This window comes from Globicephala melas, chromosome 11, assembly GCF_963455315.2.
Source record: "Globicephala melas chromosome 11, mGloMel1.2, whole genome shotgun sequence".
Taxonomy (NCBI): Eukaryota; Metazoa; Chordata; class Mammalia; order Artiodactyla; family Delphinidae; genus Globicephala; species Globicephala melas.
The window spans coordinates 20,249,962-20,268,481 of NC_083324.2; the positions used below are offsets into that span (position 1 = coordinate 20,249,962).

Below are 18,520 nucleotides of genomic sequence, written 5' to 3' on the forward strand. Positions count from 1 at the left end.
CTCCAGAATAGATGCAAGAATGTAATAAAGCAAAACACCTCAGCCATTGAGGGCTAGAGTCATTTCTGCACACGTACCAGGGTTATTCATCCACCATCATAAATACTCGTGAGACCAAGGAAGAACGCAGGGTATCTGGTCCATGTAGAGTTCAACTCAAGGCCCATTGAACCAGTAAGCAAGAAGCCCACTTACAAACTTAGAAGAAAACATATTTTGGCTATTTCTTGCAGTTTACTAATCCCATTTCATCCACACTCAATATTTTCCCTCTGCTTGTTAGTGATAAGGATACACATGAGGATTTGGCTTTTACATGAACCTGGGGTTTTCTACAATGCCTGTTGTGATAAATAATAAAGATTAAGATACACGAGGAAATATATAACGACTAGAGATATTGCACTCTTGTACATATCCAACGCAGAGAGCATATCAGCCAAGTCAAGAAAGAAAGGATACCACAAGGACTGTGGAGGGGGGCCGGGGGGAGAAGTTACAAAAGTCAGATAGACTAACGGGTACCACAGAAAGAGCACAGTAAGAGAGGGTTAAAGATTAGGTCCCAAAAAGTGATAAAAGTAAATTCACCTCTGAGAAGAAAAAAAAAAAAAAACACCACCAAAAGAACCCAAAGAAGCCCAGCGTCATCTGCTCATTTGTATGTGAATTAAATTGACTGCCTGTAATCATGTTGACCTGGTTCTGTCCTAGGATGCTCTTAAAATTGGGTAGTAGGTTGGGAAAAGAAATATCTCAGAGTTAAGTTCTGGTGATGAACCTAGGACAGGGCACCGGCCTTTAAGTCTCATTCAGACAGTACGAGAATTTAATAGATGACTCATTTTCTAGAAGAGAATTTCAACCTTTCCTAATTGATGCATGGCAACTAGTCTCTTTGAAATCTAGAAAAGTAACTTTTGCTCGGAAAGGAAAAGAGAGGATCATTTCTAATTCTAACTCAAACATCTTCTTAAACATATGTGTGCCCGAAGTATTGGATGCGAGTGTTTATTATCGGCACTCTGCACTCATCTCAGCTGATCTGAAGGAATCTGTGCAGAGATAGATGGTAACAAGAGAGAGGACTTTGGAATCAGAACAAACTGGGTTTGAGCCTTGGCTGTGTGACCTTGGACAAGTTGCTTCATCTCTCTGAATTTCAGTTGCCTTGGGGCTCATAATAGCTACACAAAAATTTTGGGGACCACTCTCCTAGGTATTAGAAAACAAGATCTAGGTGGGCTCACGCTAACATGATGTATAAACTATTGCACAGTTACCAGCTGGACTCAACAAGGTGATCACCTATAAAGGTATTCCTTTCAGAGCAACCTTGACAGGAGCAAAGGTACTTCCTTTAAAACATCAGCAGTATCTTCTGATGACTTACAGAGCTCTCCTAGAGAAACAAAAAATCCTCGTTCAGCAGTATCTTCTGATGACTTACAGAGCTCTCCTAGAGAAACAAAAAATCCTCATTCCAGTCTGCCACAATTATTGAATTGGAAACACCTTGTATATTTATACCTGTTTGTGTATCACCAAGGGACAACCTCAAAGTATAGCTGGCTCATTTCAGGTTTAAATATCCCATTAGCTAAGTTGTAAGGAAGTTCACATAACCCAGGAGGCCCTGTGGTTCCACCTAAAGTATTATTCCTTTAGAGTTTCTGTTACTGTTTTCAACCTTTTGAGCTCTTGCAAATGTATTTGGCATTCAATTAAAGTGAGATTAATCCAAAACAGATGTAGTAGTACTAGTAGTAGTAGTAGTACTAGTAAAGAATTGCTTTGTTGAAAGCCTACCCATCCAAAGTACTAAATTATAAGCACACAGACACAAACAAATCCACAAGTATCAATTCTTTAAAGTGATTTAAAATGCATAGTTTCATATAACTCATTTGACAAAAATACAAATGCCGATGCGCTCTTAACAAACAGCTACAATGCCTAGTTTTATCTTTATGGAAACATAAAAGCATTTCAGATGCTGAGGACCTAGAATCTCAAAGAGTCTTCATCTCCAATTACCAAGAACAACTCAAATTTTACCCAAACCTCCAACTCTCCATGGCTATGACTGTTCCCCTACTTGAGTTCTTAGATTTCCAAAGAAAGAGACCGGCAGTGCTTCTTTGTCCTATAAACTTGGGGGGAGTGGGTGGACCATAAAAGCACCTACAGCGATCTAAAGCATAAAGGGTGGATGACATCATGGTTAATACTACTGTTATTTTCTAAGTGAGAGTCAGAGCGCTCACCTGCTAGACACAAAGGATTTCCGCCAGGCTCAGGGGTTCTTTTTCTATGACAACCTAATTGATAGAGGCTCTTAAAGAGAATCAGGAGATTAATCTACCCAACTGATAGGATGAGGCCCAACACTCATCATCTAATTTCGTAATGTCCTGTAAATATGCAAGCTCTCCTTAACAATGATAGCCAAACATGATCATATGCATCAGAGTCCCAGGGAGTGGGACAAGAGCCAAACTGCCTTATCTTCCATCATACATTGTCCTTTCTGCCCCTTCATTTGAACCTTGGCCTCACTGGGGATTTCTGACCAGCTATTAGTCATTAAGGGGAATTTCATTGGTACAAAAAGCAGGTTACAGATGGCAGAGAAGGGATACCTGTGGGCAATCTATCTGTTGACAGGTTTGCCTCCTATAAATAGACCATAAAGACCCCAAAGGCACAACCATGCCACATTCATCTTTGTGCCTCCTGCATCTTTGTTAAGAGGAAGGACCGTAGCTTCCAAATGCCTAAATTCAAATTCCTACTCCAATCTCTACTAGCTTAGGAACACACCAATGAATAAAGCACAGCCCCCTTCCCCTCTAAACTGCATTTTCCTCGCTAGGAAAACTGTACTTATAATAACCTCCTCATTGGGCTACTGTGAGGATTAAAGGAGAATTCATTTAAAGCACTTAGCCACAGCTTCTCACGGTGTGGAGCGACTATTAGGTGTCCTTATTTTCATTATTACAGCAGGTGCTAAGTGAATGAATGGATGGATGAATTGGTGTCTGGAAGATGAAACTGACATCTATGATTTATCCAACATCTAAAATTCTATAATTTGACTCAGTTTCCAAAGAATTTCATATCTGAAAACTTACCTGAAAATATGTCACCTGTCCTGGCTATTATTTTACCTGTTTTGGATGCAATATAATATAGCGGAAAGAGAAAGAGACTAGAGGCCAGGGGAACAAGAATTTAAACATTTCATTGCCTACCACTTAGTAAGCAGATACTGATCTACATTCATGCAACCTTTATGCCAAATGCTCTGCTAAGGTCAGGAATACCAAGGCATGGACCCCTTTCCTCACAGAAAAGAAAGACACATGCATAACAGAATGTCTTGGAAGCACAGAAAGAACCTTTGTCACAAGTCAAGAAAGGCTTCAGAGAAGGTGAAATGCCCATTGAGGATGGGAAATGGGTTTCATTAATCCTCATATTCCCTGTATCTGGCAGGGTTTCTAAGTACAGGAGCAGATGACAGATAGCTGTTAAATAAATAAGTACCATGTCCTCCAGGTCTGAGGAATGAGGCGCTGAGTAAGGTGGGGAAGGAGGGAAGGGAACTCTAAGCAGAGAGAATGGCACTTGTAAAAGGGCATTCGCAAAATTGGGAGTCACAAATGTCTATGTGTGGAGAGGATGCTGTTGGGAGGAAAGGATCTGCAGATCAAAAGAGACAGTGGGAAAAAAAAAAAAAAGAGACAGTGGCTGTGAACACACTGCGTGAACTGAAAGCCCCCAACAGCTGCATTACTACTGTGCTGCTTGCTGCCCTGATTCTGACCTTTTTGGCATCCCACAGGGTTCTGAGATGGGTTCCTCATCTCAACATTCACTAGCTCCAGGATCTTCTCCAAAATGCCTGAATTCTCTCTTCCGCCTTTCTTTATAAAAATATTTTAGAGAATCACTAAAGAATAAAGACGTATAATACTTGCCTTCATCATTCCTTTCATTAAACAAAGGAAATACTTATACTAGTACTTTCCAAAGAATAAAATTATTGACGTGTACACAACTGACCACTCCAGACACTAACGTTTCTATTTGACTATCTTGGTTTCTAATCCATATCGTTGCATCAGTATTTTATAGCATTCATTTTAAAGTTCCCCATTTTTAATTGGTCATTTTGAAAAGGAATATTTTTTCAATGAAGAAATATATTTTTCTTAGTTTTTACAAAGGCCTTTTGTGTCAAAATGCTCATTTAAGAAAACGTGAAAGATTCTGAAACTTTGGAAAACTCATGCTCGTTACAGGCAGTTGGAAAATTCAGAAAACACTTTTGTGAGTGGAGGTTTTATCTGAGAATCTTTTTACGTATAATTTCCAGGTAACTGCCATAATGAAGAATAAAAATGAATCCTGCAAAGGTTGCTTTATAATTACACCCAGATACCATCTGATAAGGAGACCAAAGAGTTCTACACACTTCCTGGTTTCTGGCTCTGTCACCTCCAATCAGTGCTAGTTTTGAATAAGGACATTCACCTCAATATTTTCATTGTAATTTTAATTTTGTAATAACCATTGATCGTTCCTCAAGACAACTGTCATTCTTTCCTTGCCTCAGCATCTCAAAACCTGAGTTCCTACCTTTGCTTTTGCTTTCTCTGGAAGTGAAAATATAACTTTAAATAATGTTTTCAGAAAAGGTTTTGTTAGTTTTCTTTAGAGTAGAATATTTTCTTCTGATAATGTATTAGGAGAATACCTTAGCATACCTTCCCACAGAAAAGACAAACTGATTGAGGATAAAATTGTCAAGGCCTAATCTTTCCTCAAAATTTAAGAAATGTTGCACCACTGTTTTTTGGCACGTAGCTTTGGCAAAAATGATTTGGGGACAACCTCAGAACAATTCTTTCTTATATGATCCAGTTTTCTTGTCTGGGTGCTTGAAAAATATCTTTATTTTTATAATTTAGAATACTTTGTAGGATTATTGGTCTCTTTTTTACTAAATTTTAGACAGTGAGGTACACAATCATAAACTGTTTCTACTGAAGACATACACATCAAGATTATCTTTAAACAAAGCTTATATTTAAATTGTTTTGGTTTCTTCTTTAGGAAACTATTAACGCTTGGGTGAGATCTATGTGCTCTGACCTCTGTATCTAACACCATGTTTATCATCATAAGTTCAGTCCTTTATCCTTTACTTTTAAACTATGGGAAAGCTGTTCATATTTACTCTCTACATGACTACTGATACTCTCTGTAGGGTCAGTTCTCTGTTTTACTGCCCAGAACGCAGATTTTAATTCTGTCATTATAATCTTGACTTCTTCAGAATCTCTTAATTCACTGTGTCCCTCTGGATCTATCCTGCAGGCTTTTCACCTCCATTTGTTTGCTCCTTAGTATTTTCTTCACAGATTTCTTCAGGCAATCTAATCAGAATCTCAATTTTTGAAAATTTTCTGTTTATTGTAAAAAATCATACCTGGATTGGTTAGAGTGACAAAGAACTACAGCTCACTGGTCAGATCAAAAAGCACAGGTCTTCAAAGGAGAGGGCAGCTCAATTTTCCAAATGATACAGAATATTCATTACTGGACCAGGCAAGGTGTTGGGGCACGGTGGGGAGACGGAGGTTGTGCACTGCCCTCTCAGCTGAGCTAGCTGAAGCGCCAGACGGATTGGATTCTTTAGTTCAATTCTAATGAGTAGATATGTTGTGTTAATTCTTCCCAGAACAAGCAAGCCCATATTTTGTGGACGCGAGCATTTTTCTTTTTCCATACTGTCAGAGGTGTTTAAGAAGGAAGCTAGGAGAAATTTTATCAAGGATTTCTATAAAGACAATATTTTAAACTTGGAAGCTGTGACTACAGTGACTATTAGGCCTGTGGAAATAACTTTTTAAAACCTATCATGATTAATACATGGAATAAGTGGATACTTTTTTAAAGGAGACTTGTTTTTTCCTTGAAATGGTCCAAACACTTCATAGAATTGTTCTGTTATTTTTAAGACCTGAAAATGTAACCTAACTTTGTGCTAGCCTGCTTTAAGCATTCTAAAATATATTCAGAATAGTCTACCTTCACATGCTGGAATACTGAATATTTTACGCTCGGACAAGGAGCAAACCGTAGGTCTTTCGCCAAGCACCGTCAGTGCACTTGAGTATGGGTTACCAAAAACTCTGGAGAATTTTTTTTTTCTATTTATTGTTATAGCTGAAATCCTTGTGTCTCTGGTAGGCTTTAAGTGACATAAATATGCATTTCCATCTGCACGTCCTTGTCAGGAATAGTTCTGCTGGGAGGTGTTATGCCACCCAAGTACTTCCAGAATAGAGTCTGTTAATCCTGTTACCACTATAGAAACTCAGAGGAAAAGTCTACTCAGGCCACTACTGCAGCTGCTGTGGCTGTCAGTCTTCCAGTGTGCCACACCCTCGGTACCAGAAGGAAGCCTAAGAAAATGGATATTCCTTCAGGTGGAGAGGGATGTAGAGGGCTGACCTCAGTCTATTACTTAGACCAGCGGTCTCCAAAGTTTTTCTTGTAAACCTTTATTAGTAAAAAAGAGGGGAAAACAGCAAGGCCCACTTTAGGTAGGTATGTGTATACATATACACACACACATACACACACACACACACACACACACACACGTGCACATGCAATGGATATATAAGTTGCCACATTAACTGCTATGTATGTTATAAAATATACCAAAATAACTATTATATGATAATTTTCTTAAAAAAAAATGTCAGTAGCTGCTCTAACCCGCATTGGATAGACTTGTACCTTCCCTAGGAGGGAGACCATTGGAGTACACTTCCACCAGATGGGCCACCAGGAAAATAGATCATAAAGCCCAGTTAGGCTTCCGATAGATGCCATAATACACTGGGCACATACAATGGGCCAAAGGAGTTGTAAATGAGCACGTGCTTTGCTTCTCTACTTACTCCATCTTGTTACCTCTTGCCCTTCCTCCTAGTGTGGCTTGACTTCTAGCCTCCAGGCTCTCTGTTTAGATCTCATCCCTATCCTACATTTAGATAGGCATGTTACAAATGGGTATGAACCTGTCAAGACCTACAAGCCAACAGGGATCTTGCATAGTCTGTCAACAGACATGTCACCTCAGAGCCCTCAGGACACAAAAGCAAAAACCAGCTAAATAAACGAAATCCAAACGTCAATCATCCAATAAATATTTTTGAACAAAAACGTATAGATCTATAAACCCAAAATGAATGTCTTTCACTGTCTAATTCCATATAATACAGCAGAGCTCAGAATTACCCATGAATCTAGTTGTGGAACAAAAATTCTTCAGAAAGGCAGTGGATATGAAAAAAAACCTCGCACTTCTCATGATAGTGAAAGACGGTCTTTTCAGATATAGAAAACTGAAGACTTGGCTCAAAGTTCTGTTTGAATTGATAAAAATAAATTATTTTATTGGTAAAACCTAGAGTCAGCCAGAAAAGAGTATGCAAACTTCCCCCAATCACTACTGGTGTGGGTATAAATTGACATGATCCTTTTGGAAGGCAATTAGTAAATTATACGAAAAGCTTTAGAAATTTGGCCATTAATCCAATTAAGTCCTTACTTATGAATTAAACCTGCATAAATGAATAGATATATGAAAAGATTCATGAAAATAGTGTTTAAGAATATTTATAATAGCAAAAATTGGCAACAATTTACAGTTTTATTGAATGGTGGAATGTTAAATAATTTATGATATGTCATGCAAGAAATGTTATGCATTATTTGACTTCTTATTTATTAAGTACCTATTATGTTCCAGGCACCCTTCTAGGAGATTGCAATTAATTAATATAGACAAAGCTTTCATAAAGGTGATATTTTAGTCAAGGGTAGAAGAGATATATACTCCATAATCAAGGAAACAAATACATAAACAAAACATTTTCAGAATAATGGAAAGCACTATGAAGACAATGAAACTGTGATGCAGTAGAAATGGCTGGTGGTGAGGGCTTGAGATTAGTTTATATAAGGATTTCTCAAATTCAGAGGAAACCATATTCTTTGTGGAGGCTTTTTTTTTGTCGGGGGGAGGCAGGGAGGATTCCTGTGCATTGCAGGATGTTTAGCAGCATCCCTGGCCATGAGTCACTAAAAACACTCATCCCAATCATGACAGTAAAACACACCCCCAACCATTGCCATTGTCCCCTGGGTGGCAAAATCTGCCCCAATTGAGAACCATTGCTTTAGATTTAGTGTGGGGAAGGCTTCTTTGAGGAGGTAACATTTGAGCTGAGATGTATGTTTTTAAATAATCTTTAGGATATAGGGAAACATTCATGAAATAACTGTAACATACATAATACAATATATTCAATAAAATCGCAATATTGATTTTCTTTTTAAACCTCTATCTAGACAGACAATATAGCATGATGGTTAGAAGCACAAACCTGTAGCCAGGCTGCCTTAATTATAATCCCAACTCCATCACTTTTTAGTTGGGTGACCTTGGGTAAGTTACTTTATACCCCTGTGCTCTTGGGTCCTCATCCAAAAAATGGGGATGACACTAGTAGTACTTAACACATAAGGTTTCTGGGAGTATTAAATGAGTTAATACATGCAAAGTTCCTGGAAGAGTGAGTGGCACATCTTGGAAACACTATATATAATATATACACATATAATAATATATTAAAATTAGATAAACATTCTAATTTTAATATTTTATATATTATAAATCTGACATATATGTAGATATATATGCTATATATACACCAGATTTTTCCATTGTCTCTTTGTGAAACAAATGAAATAATGTGTTAATAATGGTAGGGGGATTTTATTTTCTTTGTGTCTTTTTATATTCTTCACAGTTTTATAGATACAAATGCAAATGTTGCTTTCACATCAAAATAAAAATCAATATGTATTTTAGCACAAAAGAGAGAATTTTTAGACTTTCACCAGGATCAACTGGCATAGCGAGAGTGGGAGAGGAAGACCAATGGAAGATGTGCTCAGAAACACCTGTCCCAGGGAAAATGAGTCAATTGTCAACTGAAAGCTGAGACACCCCACGTTCAATCTGTCAGTCAGTTCATCAGTCATCTGAAATTTACTTGACGCTTGCTTTCTGCCAGACACTGTGCCAGGTGCTGGAAAATCAAAGATGAATGGAGGTCACATTTCTTCAAGGAGCTCACAACAGAAGAGGGAAGAGAAATACATCCACAATTAGCCACAGTACAATAAATGGAAGTATAGGCTATAATGAGGACCAACCCAGGTCTCTGGGGGCTCTCAAAGGTAACAGTTTCAGTTGGAGTGGGGGGCAGTGTAGGAAGCTCCACCTAGGAGATGACACTTGCAATGGTCTTTGAGGGATAAGTTTGGAAAAATGCAATCATTTGTTAAGAATTCTGGTTTTGAGCAAACACAGAACGTGCTTCCTAATCAAACACCAGCAAAATCGCTTAGCCTAGAGAAAGGAAAATCAGAAAGGACAAAGGAGTTATACTTCAGAAAAGTGTCTTGATCTCATATCAGAGTGCCTGGTTCCATAAAGCAATTTGTGAAAGTTTGACTGTCACAGGAATTAGAAGGCATAAGTTCAAGTACTAGCCCTGCCCCTTACCAGCCGGGTAATCTTGGGCAAACCATTAAAATCTCTGACACTCCATCTACTTCCTCATTCATCTAATGGTGATAATAATACTTTGCAATACTGTTGTGAGCGTCAAATGAGATAATGCAAGCAAGAGACTTTCAGTGACATTCAAATAGTTGGGATGATAAATTGTGATGGTTTTAACATAATAGAGACGATCGTGAATAATTATAATTTAATTTTTAACATTTATATTCAAACATAACAGTAAAAAAAGAAATCAAATCTATACACAACACCAATTATACATGAGTTTATAGCCTGATTGGCTTCATATATTTTTTCAAAGCTCTTAACCTATTACTAATCCAAGTGCATCAAGCTATAAAAACTGCTAACCAATTATTTTTTTCCTAAGATAACATAATCTCTGCTTCTTGAGACACTTTATACTAATGTTAAACTGAAGCTAACTGCATGAAAATGAAATGGAGACTCATAATTGCAAACTGTTTTCATGTCTAAAGAAGATTCAACCACTTCCTAGGACTGAATTGCTCCTTGTTAAAGTTTAAGATCAAGCTATAAAAGTATATCACTTAGCCTATGTCTGCCTACCGGTGCAAAGTATAGTGGCAAGCAGAAAACGGAGGTAATTATCTAGAAACATTAGGCCAAAAATCCCACTTCGGCCCCAAAAGACTGAAGTTGCTTTGCAGGTATCAGGGAAGCCTGAGGAGGGGGCCACGTTCAACTTTCTCTTAGAACCTTCTTCTCCATGAATCCTTTTTACCTTGAACACTCATTGCTATGACATCTGGAGGAATAATATTCTTTTGCTTTTTCTCTCTCTAAAAAACAAGATTTACTAAGGCTGACTGAAAAGGCTTAAAATGTCCTCTTGTCACAGCCCTTGATAAACATTTTACCTAATGTTTTTTGAAGCAGAGTTTCTGTTGAAGTGCTGCAGAAGACAAAGCAAAACAATGATATGTAAAACTGCTGCTTTAACCTGAATGTCTTAAAAAATGAAACAAACAAACAAAAAACCTGAATGTCTTTAAAAGACATCTAACCAGAGCTGGCATTTGAAAAATTAAAGAAAAAGAAGGTCCAGTATAATATTCTTAGTTCAATTATCCCTCCCCCATCAAAAAACAGATGTAATGAACCCAAGATTTTTTGTTCAGTCTAACTAACAGGATATAACAATGGAATGCTCCATGAATTACTCACTGCCATTCATCTCAAAAGGTGAGAACATTTTAGGAGGCCTTCAACGCTCACCTTGGGAAAACTACCTTCAACGCTCACCTTGAGAAAATTACCCCACTCAGCTTCCAAAAAAGAAAATGTGGGTTTTTTCAAAAAAAAACCACCTTCTTTGAGTATCAGTTACCTTTTATTATGCTTTTGTGACTACTAGGGAACCCTCATCGTCCTCATTTTGTTCTGTCTTTAGCCATACTATCAAATCTCAAATTTAACTCAATGTAAGAAAAATAATGCTCTATACATACAGAAAATGATTCTAGCTCGTTCTAATAATTTTCATCATGTGTGATCATGTTGTATGCTTTTCTCTACTTTGTGTATTGTGTCATTACCTACCAAGCTGTGGAGAAGAAAGTCCATATAGTCTAACAATAACAACAAAATATCATTTCTGACATTTGTGTGAACTTTAAAAACTTTACATACAAAGGAAAGAACTTTTTTTTATCTCTACCGTGTCAGCTTACTAACCATACTTATTTATTAATGGTTTAGTAGCTTACACTTTGAAATGTCACTTGTCTGTTTTGATCTGATTTCAACCGCGGATAATCACAGTACTGAATTCTAAGCTAGACTATAGTTTAAATCCAAAGGAAAATATAATTCACCATTACAGCTTTAAAAATGGTCCAAACATTTGAAATACACACTCACCTTAAACGTTTTGGTCTAGAATTAAAATTAAAATCACCCTGCCTTAATAACTTATCTAATAATTTTCATAGAGGCTTCTGGAGTTTAGCGTTCACAAGAAAAACTTAACAACAAGCAACTTTTGTCAAAGGCAATTTGTCGGTATAATGGATAAGTTAACTGAGAATAAGAGAATGGGAAAGAAAGAGCTGCTGACATCTTGTGTGTATGCATGATGTGCGTCTGCTTTGTTTCGTTTTGCTTTTTCATGAGTGATATGACCAGAAGAGTACTGCTCACGACATCATTTTGATTACAGTGAGTAAGATGTCTTAGGAGAGTTGTTATTATAGTTGAGATCAATGATTACTGAAACACAGGCTGACCTTGTTTCATTGTGCTTTGCTGTATAGTGCTTCACAGATACTGTGTTTTTTATAAATTGATGGTTTGTGGCAACCCTGCATCAAACAAGTCTATCAGAGTCATTTCTTCCAACAGCATTTTCTCACTTCGTGTCTCTGTGCCACATTTTGATAATTCTCACAATATTTCCAACTTTTTCATTATTACTGTATTTGTCATGGTGATCTGGGATCAATGATCTTTGCTATGACTATGGCAAAAAGACAACAACTCACTGACGGTTAGCATTTTTCAGCAGTGAAGCATTTTTAAGTAACATACGTACCTTGTGTTTTTAGACATAATGCTGTTGCACACTTAGTAGACCACACTATAGTGTAAACAAAACTTTTATATGCACTGGGAGAGCAAAAAATTCATGTGACTTGCTTTATCGCAGTATTTCCTTTATTGTGGCCATCTGCAACAGAACCAACAGTATCTCTGAGGTATGCCTTGGAGTCCAGATTTGAGGGCACAGAAGATTAAACCTGAGTGGTAGTATTTCAAATGAAAAAACAGAGAGGGACTTGTGAGATATTTAGAAGGAATAAGAAAGAAAAACTGGAAGGTCACTGAACAGAGAGATGGAGCAAATCAAATATTTTTAAGCTCATGAAACTGGCAAAATGACAATACTATGAAAAGAAATCGAACTGTGAATTCTCCAGGGATATCCGGGATTACCAAGTTTGGGGAGGAGAATGAGGGGCCAATAGAAAGAGACACAGTAATTGTAAGGATTTGGCCAGTAATTCAAATAAAACATCCAATAGTCAGTTGCAAGTTTGAGACTGCAATTTGTGATGACTCTGGGTCTCTTGAGGACTATTTGCTCTTAGTCTTTGAATTCCCAAGCACCTAGTACAGCTAGACACATAGCTTTTGTGGCTGGCTGGCTAACTGCATAGAGATTTGGGGCCCAAGTGCACAAAGAAAATAAGTTGTGAGTGTGAACGAATACAGACTTTAAGACCAAGGAACAAAGAAAGGAGCCAAGAGAACAAAGTTTGAGAAAAAACTACATTGAAGGAATGGGAGGGAAAAAAGAAACCAATAATCAAGATAGGAAAGGTCAAAGAAGTAAACCCAGACAGAGAAATGGGAAGGGAAGGGAGGGGGAAAACAAGAATAGGATGGGAGGAGCCGGGGGTGGGGGGGGAGAAGAGATGTTACTTATTCATGATTTGAATTCATATATAGAGAGACTCAGAAGATGCACCAATGCAAAAATTCTAAAGTCACACTTAGTGAGCAAAAATGAAAATCATTAAAATGTTTCATTAATGACTTAAAGTAAATAAATTAACAGCTCCTGTCACATTGATTCATCCATTCCATGTGGGCACTCAATAAATGTTAATTGAATTAAATTAATAACATTTGCTCAGTGGTAATAAAAAATTAATTTACTGTCTGTCGTCTCTGTTACTTAAGTTTATGCCCATTGCTTCTGCAATTACTTCTAGCCCAAAGAGAAATTTTCTATTTCCCTGACTTTCAGTACACACTTTCTTTCCCAAGAAATACAGTTGAACTTCTAATTTTTGTCCTAATTTTGGTGATTTTTTCCTGTTGAAAAAAATTATTTTCTCTAAGTTAATGTCAAGAACTATGTATAACATCCCAAATTTAGTTTCACGAGTTCCTTATTTAATTCCAAAATAGTTTTCTCTGCAGAAGATGTGATGCCACTTTTTATGTGTTTCTCCTTTTAGCTTATGCTACTTTATAATACTTCGGGTACAAAGTCCAATAACACCACAAAAGAAGGAATCTGGGGAAATTACTGTTAGCATTCCATCTATAAAAGATGGAAGATGTCAGTAACATTCACCCAAAAATTGTGACTCATTTCAGATGTCAGAATTCTGGGTTGAACAGACTGGGTTCTGAAATGTGTGTTTGTCAGATGATTTTCTAATGAGTAACAGATAGTTCCCAGTGGGGAATGAAAAAAAATAAAAATATAAACAGAGATTATAGAATTAAAATAACTTTATGAATGGCAGTTTAACTTCTCCATAAAATTCTCTCAGTACAAGCCCAGTGTCTCCAAATGGTTGCTTAATGTAGCACACCACTTAGATTCAAAATGCTATACTTAAAAGTGTCGAGAAATTAAAAAGAGAATCATATACCACTTGGCTGTATACTGTATTCTCCGCATGTTCTTATATTCCAGTAACCTCTATCCAACTTTTTTTTTGTTACTGAATTACTTTGTGCAAAAGCAATTTACATTACATGCAGCCTGACTACGTGTGATAATTTGAGCTGATTGTCAATTAATTCTGTAGTAAATAGCTGCTGTAATCTCTATACTCATCAAGGTTTTCTTATCTATCAACTTTTCCTGAAATGCTCTTTGATGTACGGGATACAGCAGCTGTAACTAAAGAGGCAGGATTCCCTAAGTGTGCAACAAAGTAGTCTTAGCTTTGCAAAGACTGCTTAGGTATGTCTGTAAAGCAACGTTACTTGCAAGGCTTGATTTCAGGTAGGTGACACATCACCGGATTGAGAGTGAAGAGGGTTTTGCTGATGTGCAGTCCCAATAGTGAGGAAGCAGAGATAAAAGCTAAGAACAAATTGGAGAAAATGTTGAATAATATAAAGAGACAGGGACGAGAGCAAAGCTTTTGGAATCCAAACGGCCTGGTTTCAAATCCCAGCTCTACCATTTACTAACAAAGAAGCCTCAGGGAACTTATCTAAATAAACTAAGCCTTGGTTACGCTCATTCATCTGTTAACTTGGGGTACCAATTTATACATTTCCCATCTGTCCTGGGAGGCTGCCAGTATTACCTCCTAGAGTCTTTGTGATGCTTAAATTAAATAAGGTCTATAGTGGTAACACAGAACTTGACACACAAGGTATACAATTCTGTGTGCTCTGTGTGTGTGTGTGTGTGTGTGTGTGTGTGTGTGTGTGTGTGTGTATAAAGCAGTGGTTTGATATTCAAAATTGGTGGTTTTGCCCCATGGAGGAAATGTGGCAATATCCACAGACCTTTTGTTTGTCATGTCCTAGGGCAGCTGGTGTTACTGGCATCAAGCAGGTAGAAGATAGGGATGCTGCTAAACATCCTACAATCTCCCTGTGACAAAGAATTACCTGGCCCCAAATATCAGTGCTTCTCTAAGTACTGAAGGCATAATGTGAGTGACTATTTGTGATTAAAGCTGGTTACTTGACACTTTGATATCCAAGCAAGAAAAATAAACTATGATTTTTGTCATCATCGTCATCATCATCGTTATCATCACTATACCATTAATTTGGTGAATCTCTCTTGGGTTAAAGGAACCCAAGAGCTTCCCAATCTGTTGAACTAATTCTATCTATTCAATATTACATTAACTGCTATCAACAATAGATGTTTTTCTGAACCCCTATTTATGCAACCAAGAGATTTAAAGCTAGCAGCCTAAGAGGTAGGGAATAAAAATTAAACACTGTTGAAAGCCAAAGCTGTTTGGAGGCTCAGAAAGCAACAAAAATGGCCTAAGACAACTGTGCGTGCAATACTGTCAGCTCTCGTGCCAGTTAGGAGCCTTTGGAGAGCAACTGCCTCGTGATTAGCTTCTGAAAATCATTGATGTATGTATCAGTGGCTGTCCTCTCCTTCCTCCACTCTCAAAAGCAGAAGGCCCCTGTGGCAGTGGTTCCCAAACTTTTCTGCATGTTGGAATCACTCAGGGAGCTTTGAAAATCCCTCAGGAAATGTGATCCTGAGGGGGAGGAGGGATTGCCTGAGCTTTAAAAAAATTCCAAATTTTTAGAAGGTTTCCTAGATGATTCTACCCTGTAGACACATCTACCACTGTCCTAGGAGGCAGGATCAAGCAGAGATTTCCATCTACCTCAAACTAAGAAGCAATTTCTCAAAGGACAATGAAAACGGACTTGGCAAGAATGTATTTCTTGCACAGAGCTACCTAAGCACAGTAAAATTAAACCAGGTTGCCAACTGCTTTATTGATTTCAGTCACTCTGTGAGCATCACTGAATCAGGCATTGCGCTAGTGATGGAAAAGGCAATTCTCTAGAAGGCATCTTCACTATCTCCCAATAGTGCTGCCACACCACCAGGACTGATGCTTGTTTAGGTCTGAAGAAGTCCCTGGGTGTCATCCTGGATGCAGGTTTGAGAATACCTTCTGTTAACTCTTCTCTCCATCTTAGGATGATTTAATTGGTGTAGGTAAGCTATACACTGCCTGCATCACTACCCCATCTGGATGTTTCTGAAAGCCAGGGACCATGCCTGTCTTAGTCAGCACTTAATCCCCAGTTTCGAGACCAGCGCTTGTTATGTAACAGACCCTCAATTATTCTGCGGGAACCAGTAAATGAGTATGGGAGTTCTGAAATACACGAAGCACCTAGGTCTTTTCAGCCTTCGCTGTGCCTCTCCAAACCAGAATCTCAGTCAAGGACTTTGCTCTAGGTTCCCTGCCATGTGGTTACATGGAAGTAAAAGCCTGTTCCCAAGAAGTACACCCCCAAAGCCACAAAGACTATCAACTTCATAGACACCTAACAAATGGCAAGGCAGAGAAAAGACTGGCAAAGTAAGAGTCTTTAAGGGCAGATGTAGAAATGGGCTTATAGGATGGTTATGTGTGACCACTTTTCTTATACAGGGCAGGAAACTGAGGTTTGTAGACACAAAGAAATAAAACAACTTGATTGAGGTCACATACATTACTTAACAGCATTTAAGACACTTCTACTACTTCTGAGATCCATAAAACATTACGACAATAAGCTGACAACATTCTATGAGGTTTTGTTAATCCTAGTGAATGAATGCCTTGATTCTCCCCACCCATCACTATAAAAACCACTGTGTTTCTGAAATAAGTCGTACAAATTACTGTGACAGGTGAAACTTGTAATATGGGTAAGATTTTATAATTACTGAACTTTTATTCTTACATATATTTTCATTCAAGATAATCCTGTCCAATAATGCTTCATGCTTCTAAATAAGATTTTAATCTCATAAAAGCCTAGAATGTGAATTTTTCTGCCAACGTCCCTTCTTGGATCGGGAGGTCACGTCAACTATAAGCGGGTCTGTGTATGTGTGTTTTCTTTTTTCCTCTAGATACGCAACTCACAAACGGAAAGCAGGCAGACGAGAAAGCCATTAATACCATCGTCATAAACTCAGTATCCGAATTCAAAATCACAGATGGACCAGCCAAGGAAACCCCCAGTGAGAAAAAACTGTCAGAATCCAGCATATCACTGACCTCCCTTGAAGAATGCCAAACAAAATTTTCCTACCTCCAAACTCATCCTTCAGTTCATCCAAGAGACACTGATGGTATGTTTCTCACAATCAACCCATCTCTAAATAAAGCTCCCCAAACCCCAGCCCCTGGAAAACCATCATATATGCTGTTAGAAAAAAAAAAAAGTCTTCATGAATATTAAACAGGAAGGCTTCAATTGGAAAACTCTGATGAATGACACATGTGAAGGTCACCTGGCAATTATGAGGTGCTTGGCAGGTTGTTTGCTCTCAAAGCTGGGAGTTTGAGGCAAAGTGTTTTAAATAGCTAGAGTGAGGTAAAATCATTCTTGCTATGGAGCTATGAAGTAGACTAAAAAATGGCCAATTTTTTTCTCTTCTTGCATCTGGGACTACTCAACCCGTGACTCTAGGCTGAGAGGAGAAGAAGATAGGGTGGAATAGCATTGCAAAGCTGGAAAAGTATAAATATAGACTGCAGCAAAATACAAGGATGCTTACACCAGCAGCCTGTGGAAAAGGGTTGGTTCCTCTAGGTAACATCACCTCCTAGGCATTCGAATCAGTGCAAAGCTACACCAAACCACCTCTATATATGACATAAGAGGCATGTTGCATTTGCAAAACCAATTGCAAATTGAATTTATGCTAAATGATCAGCACAGTCAAGTTCAAGGTCATGGACTCCACACCAAGACATACGGAATTTTACTCATGTTAACTTTGCACTGATCTTCATAGGAGACATAAACCATTCAGGAATTGTGTAATGTTCCATATTGACATTTGCATTTAAAGAAACCTTGAAGTTTCTCAAAGGAAAACATAAAAAGGTACAGTTTCTGGTCCATATTTAAATTCATATTTACTTTATTAAAATAAGATAAAAAAGTGAAATAAACTTTGCATAACAGGAACTTTGAAATCACATCAGTTTAATTCCTGGCTCTGAAATTTATTCACTGTAACACTGGATTAAGTTTTTTACCATCTCTAAATCTCAGACTCAGTTTTATAATGGAGCTAGTAACACGCAATAGGGTGTTTTGAAGATCAAATGAAATAACAGGGGTAAAACATCCAGTAGACAAACTCTCACAGAACAGATGTTTGACTTCTGCTTTTATTATGATTATGGTTTTAAAAAGTAAGGGGAGAGATTTCTAACACACGTTATATATGATCTCGTGAAAACATTGCCATGGAGGCTTTAGACTAGAAGACACAATTGCCTGCAGTTGCCTGGAGACAGTGAGAATAAGGAAGTACCTCCAGATGTATGATAGGGATGGGTGGGGACT

General features: G+C 37.8%; 1 protein-coding gene across 2 annotated transcripts in view; it reads left to right on the forward strand.

The window, feature by feature from the left end:
* MDFIC2 (MyoD family inhibitor domain containing 2) overlaps window positions 1-18,520 on the forward strand; it is a 102,519-nt gene that overhangs the window by 69,741 nt on the left and 14,258 nt on the right. For both annotated transcript variants that reach the window (XM_030867813.2, XM_030867812.2), the window contains one exon: window positions 17,070-17,291. In XM_030867813.2, coding sequence (XP_030723673.1) covers window positions 17,070-17,291 — 222 coding nt within the window. The remainder of the gene's footprint in view (window positions 1-17,069; window positions 17,292-18,520) is intronic.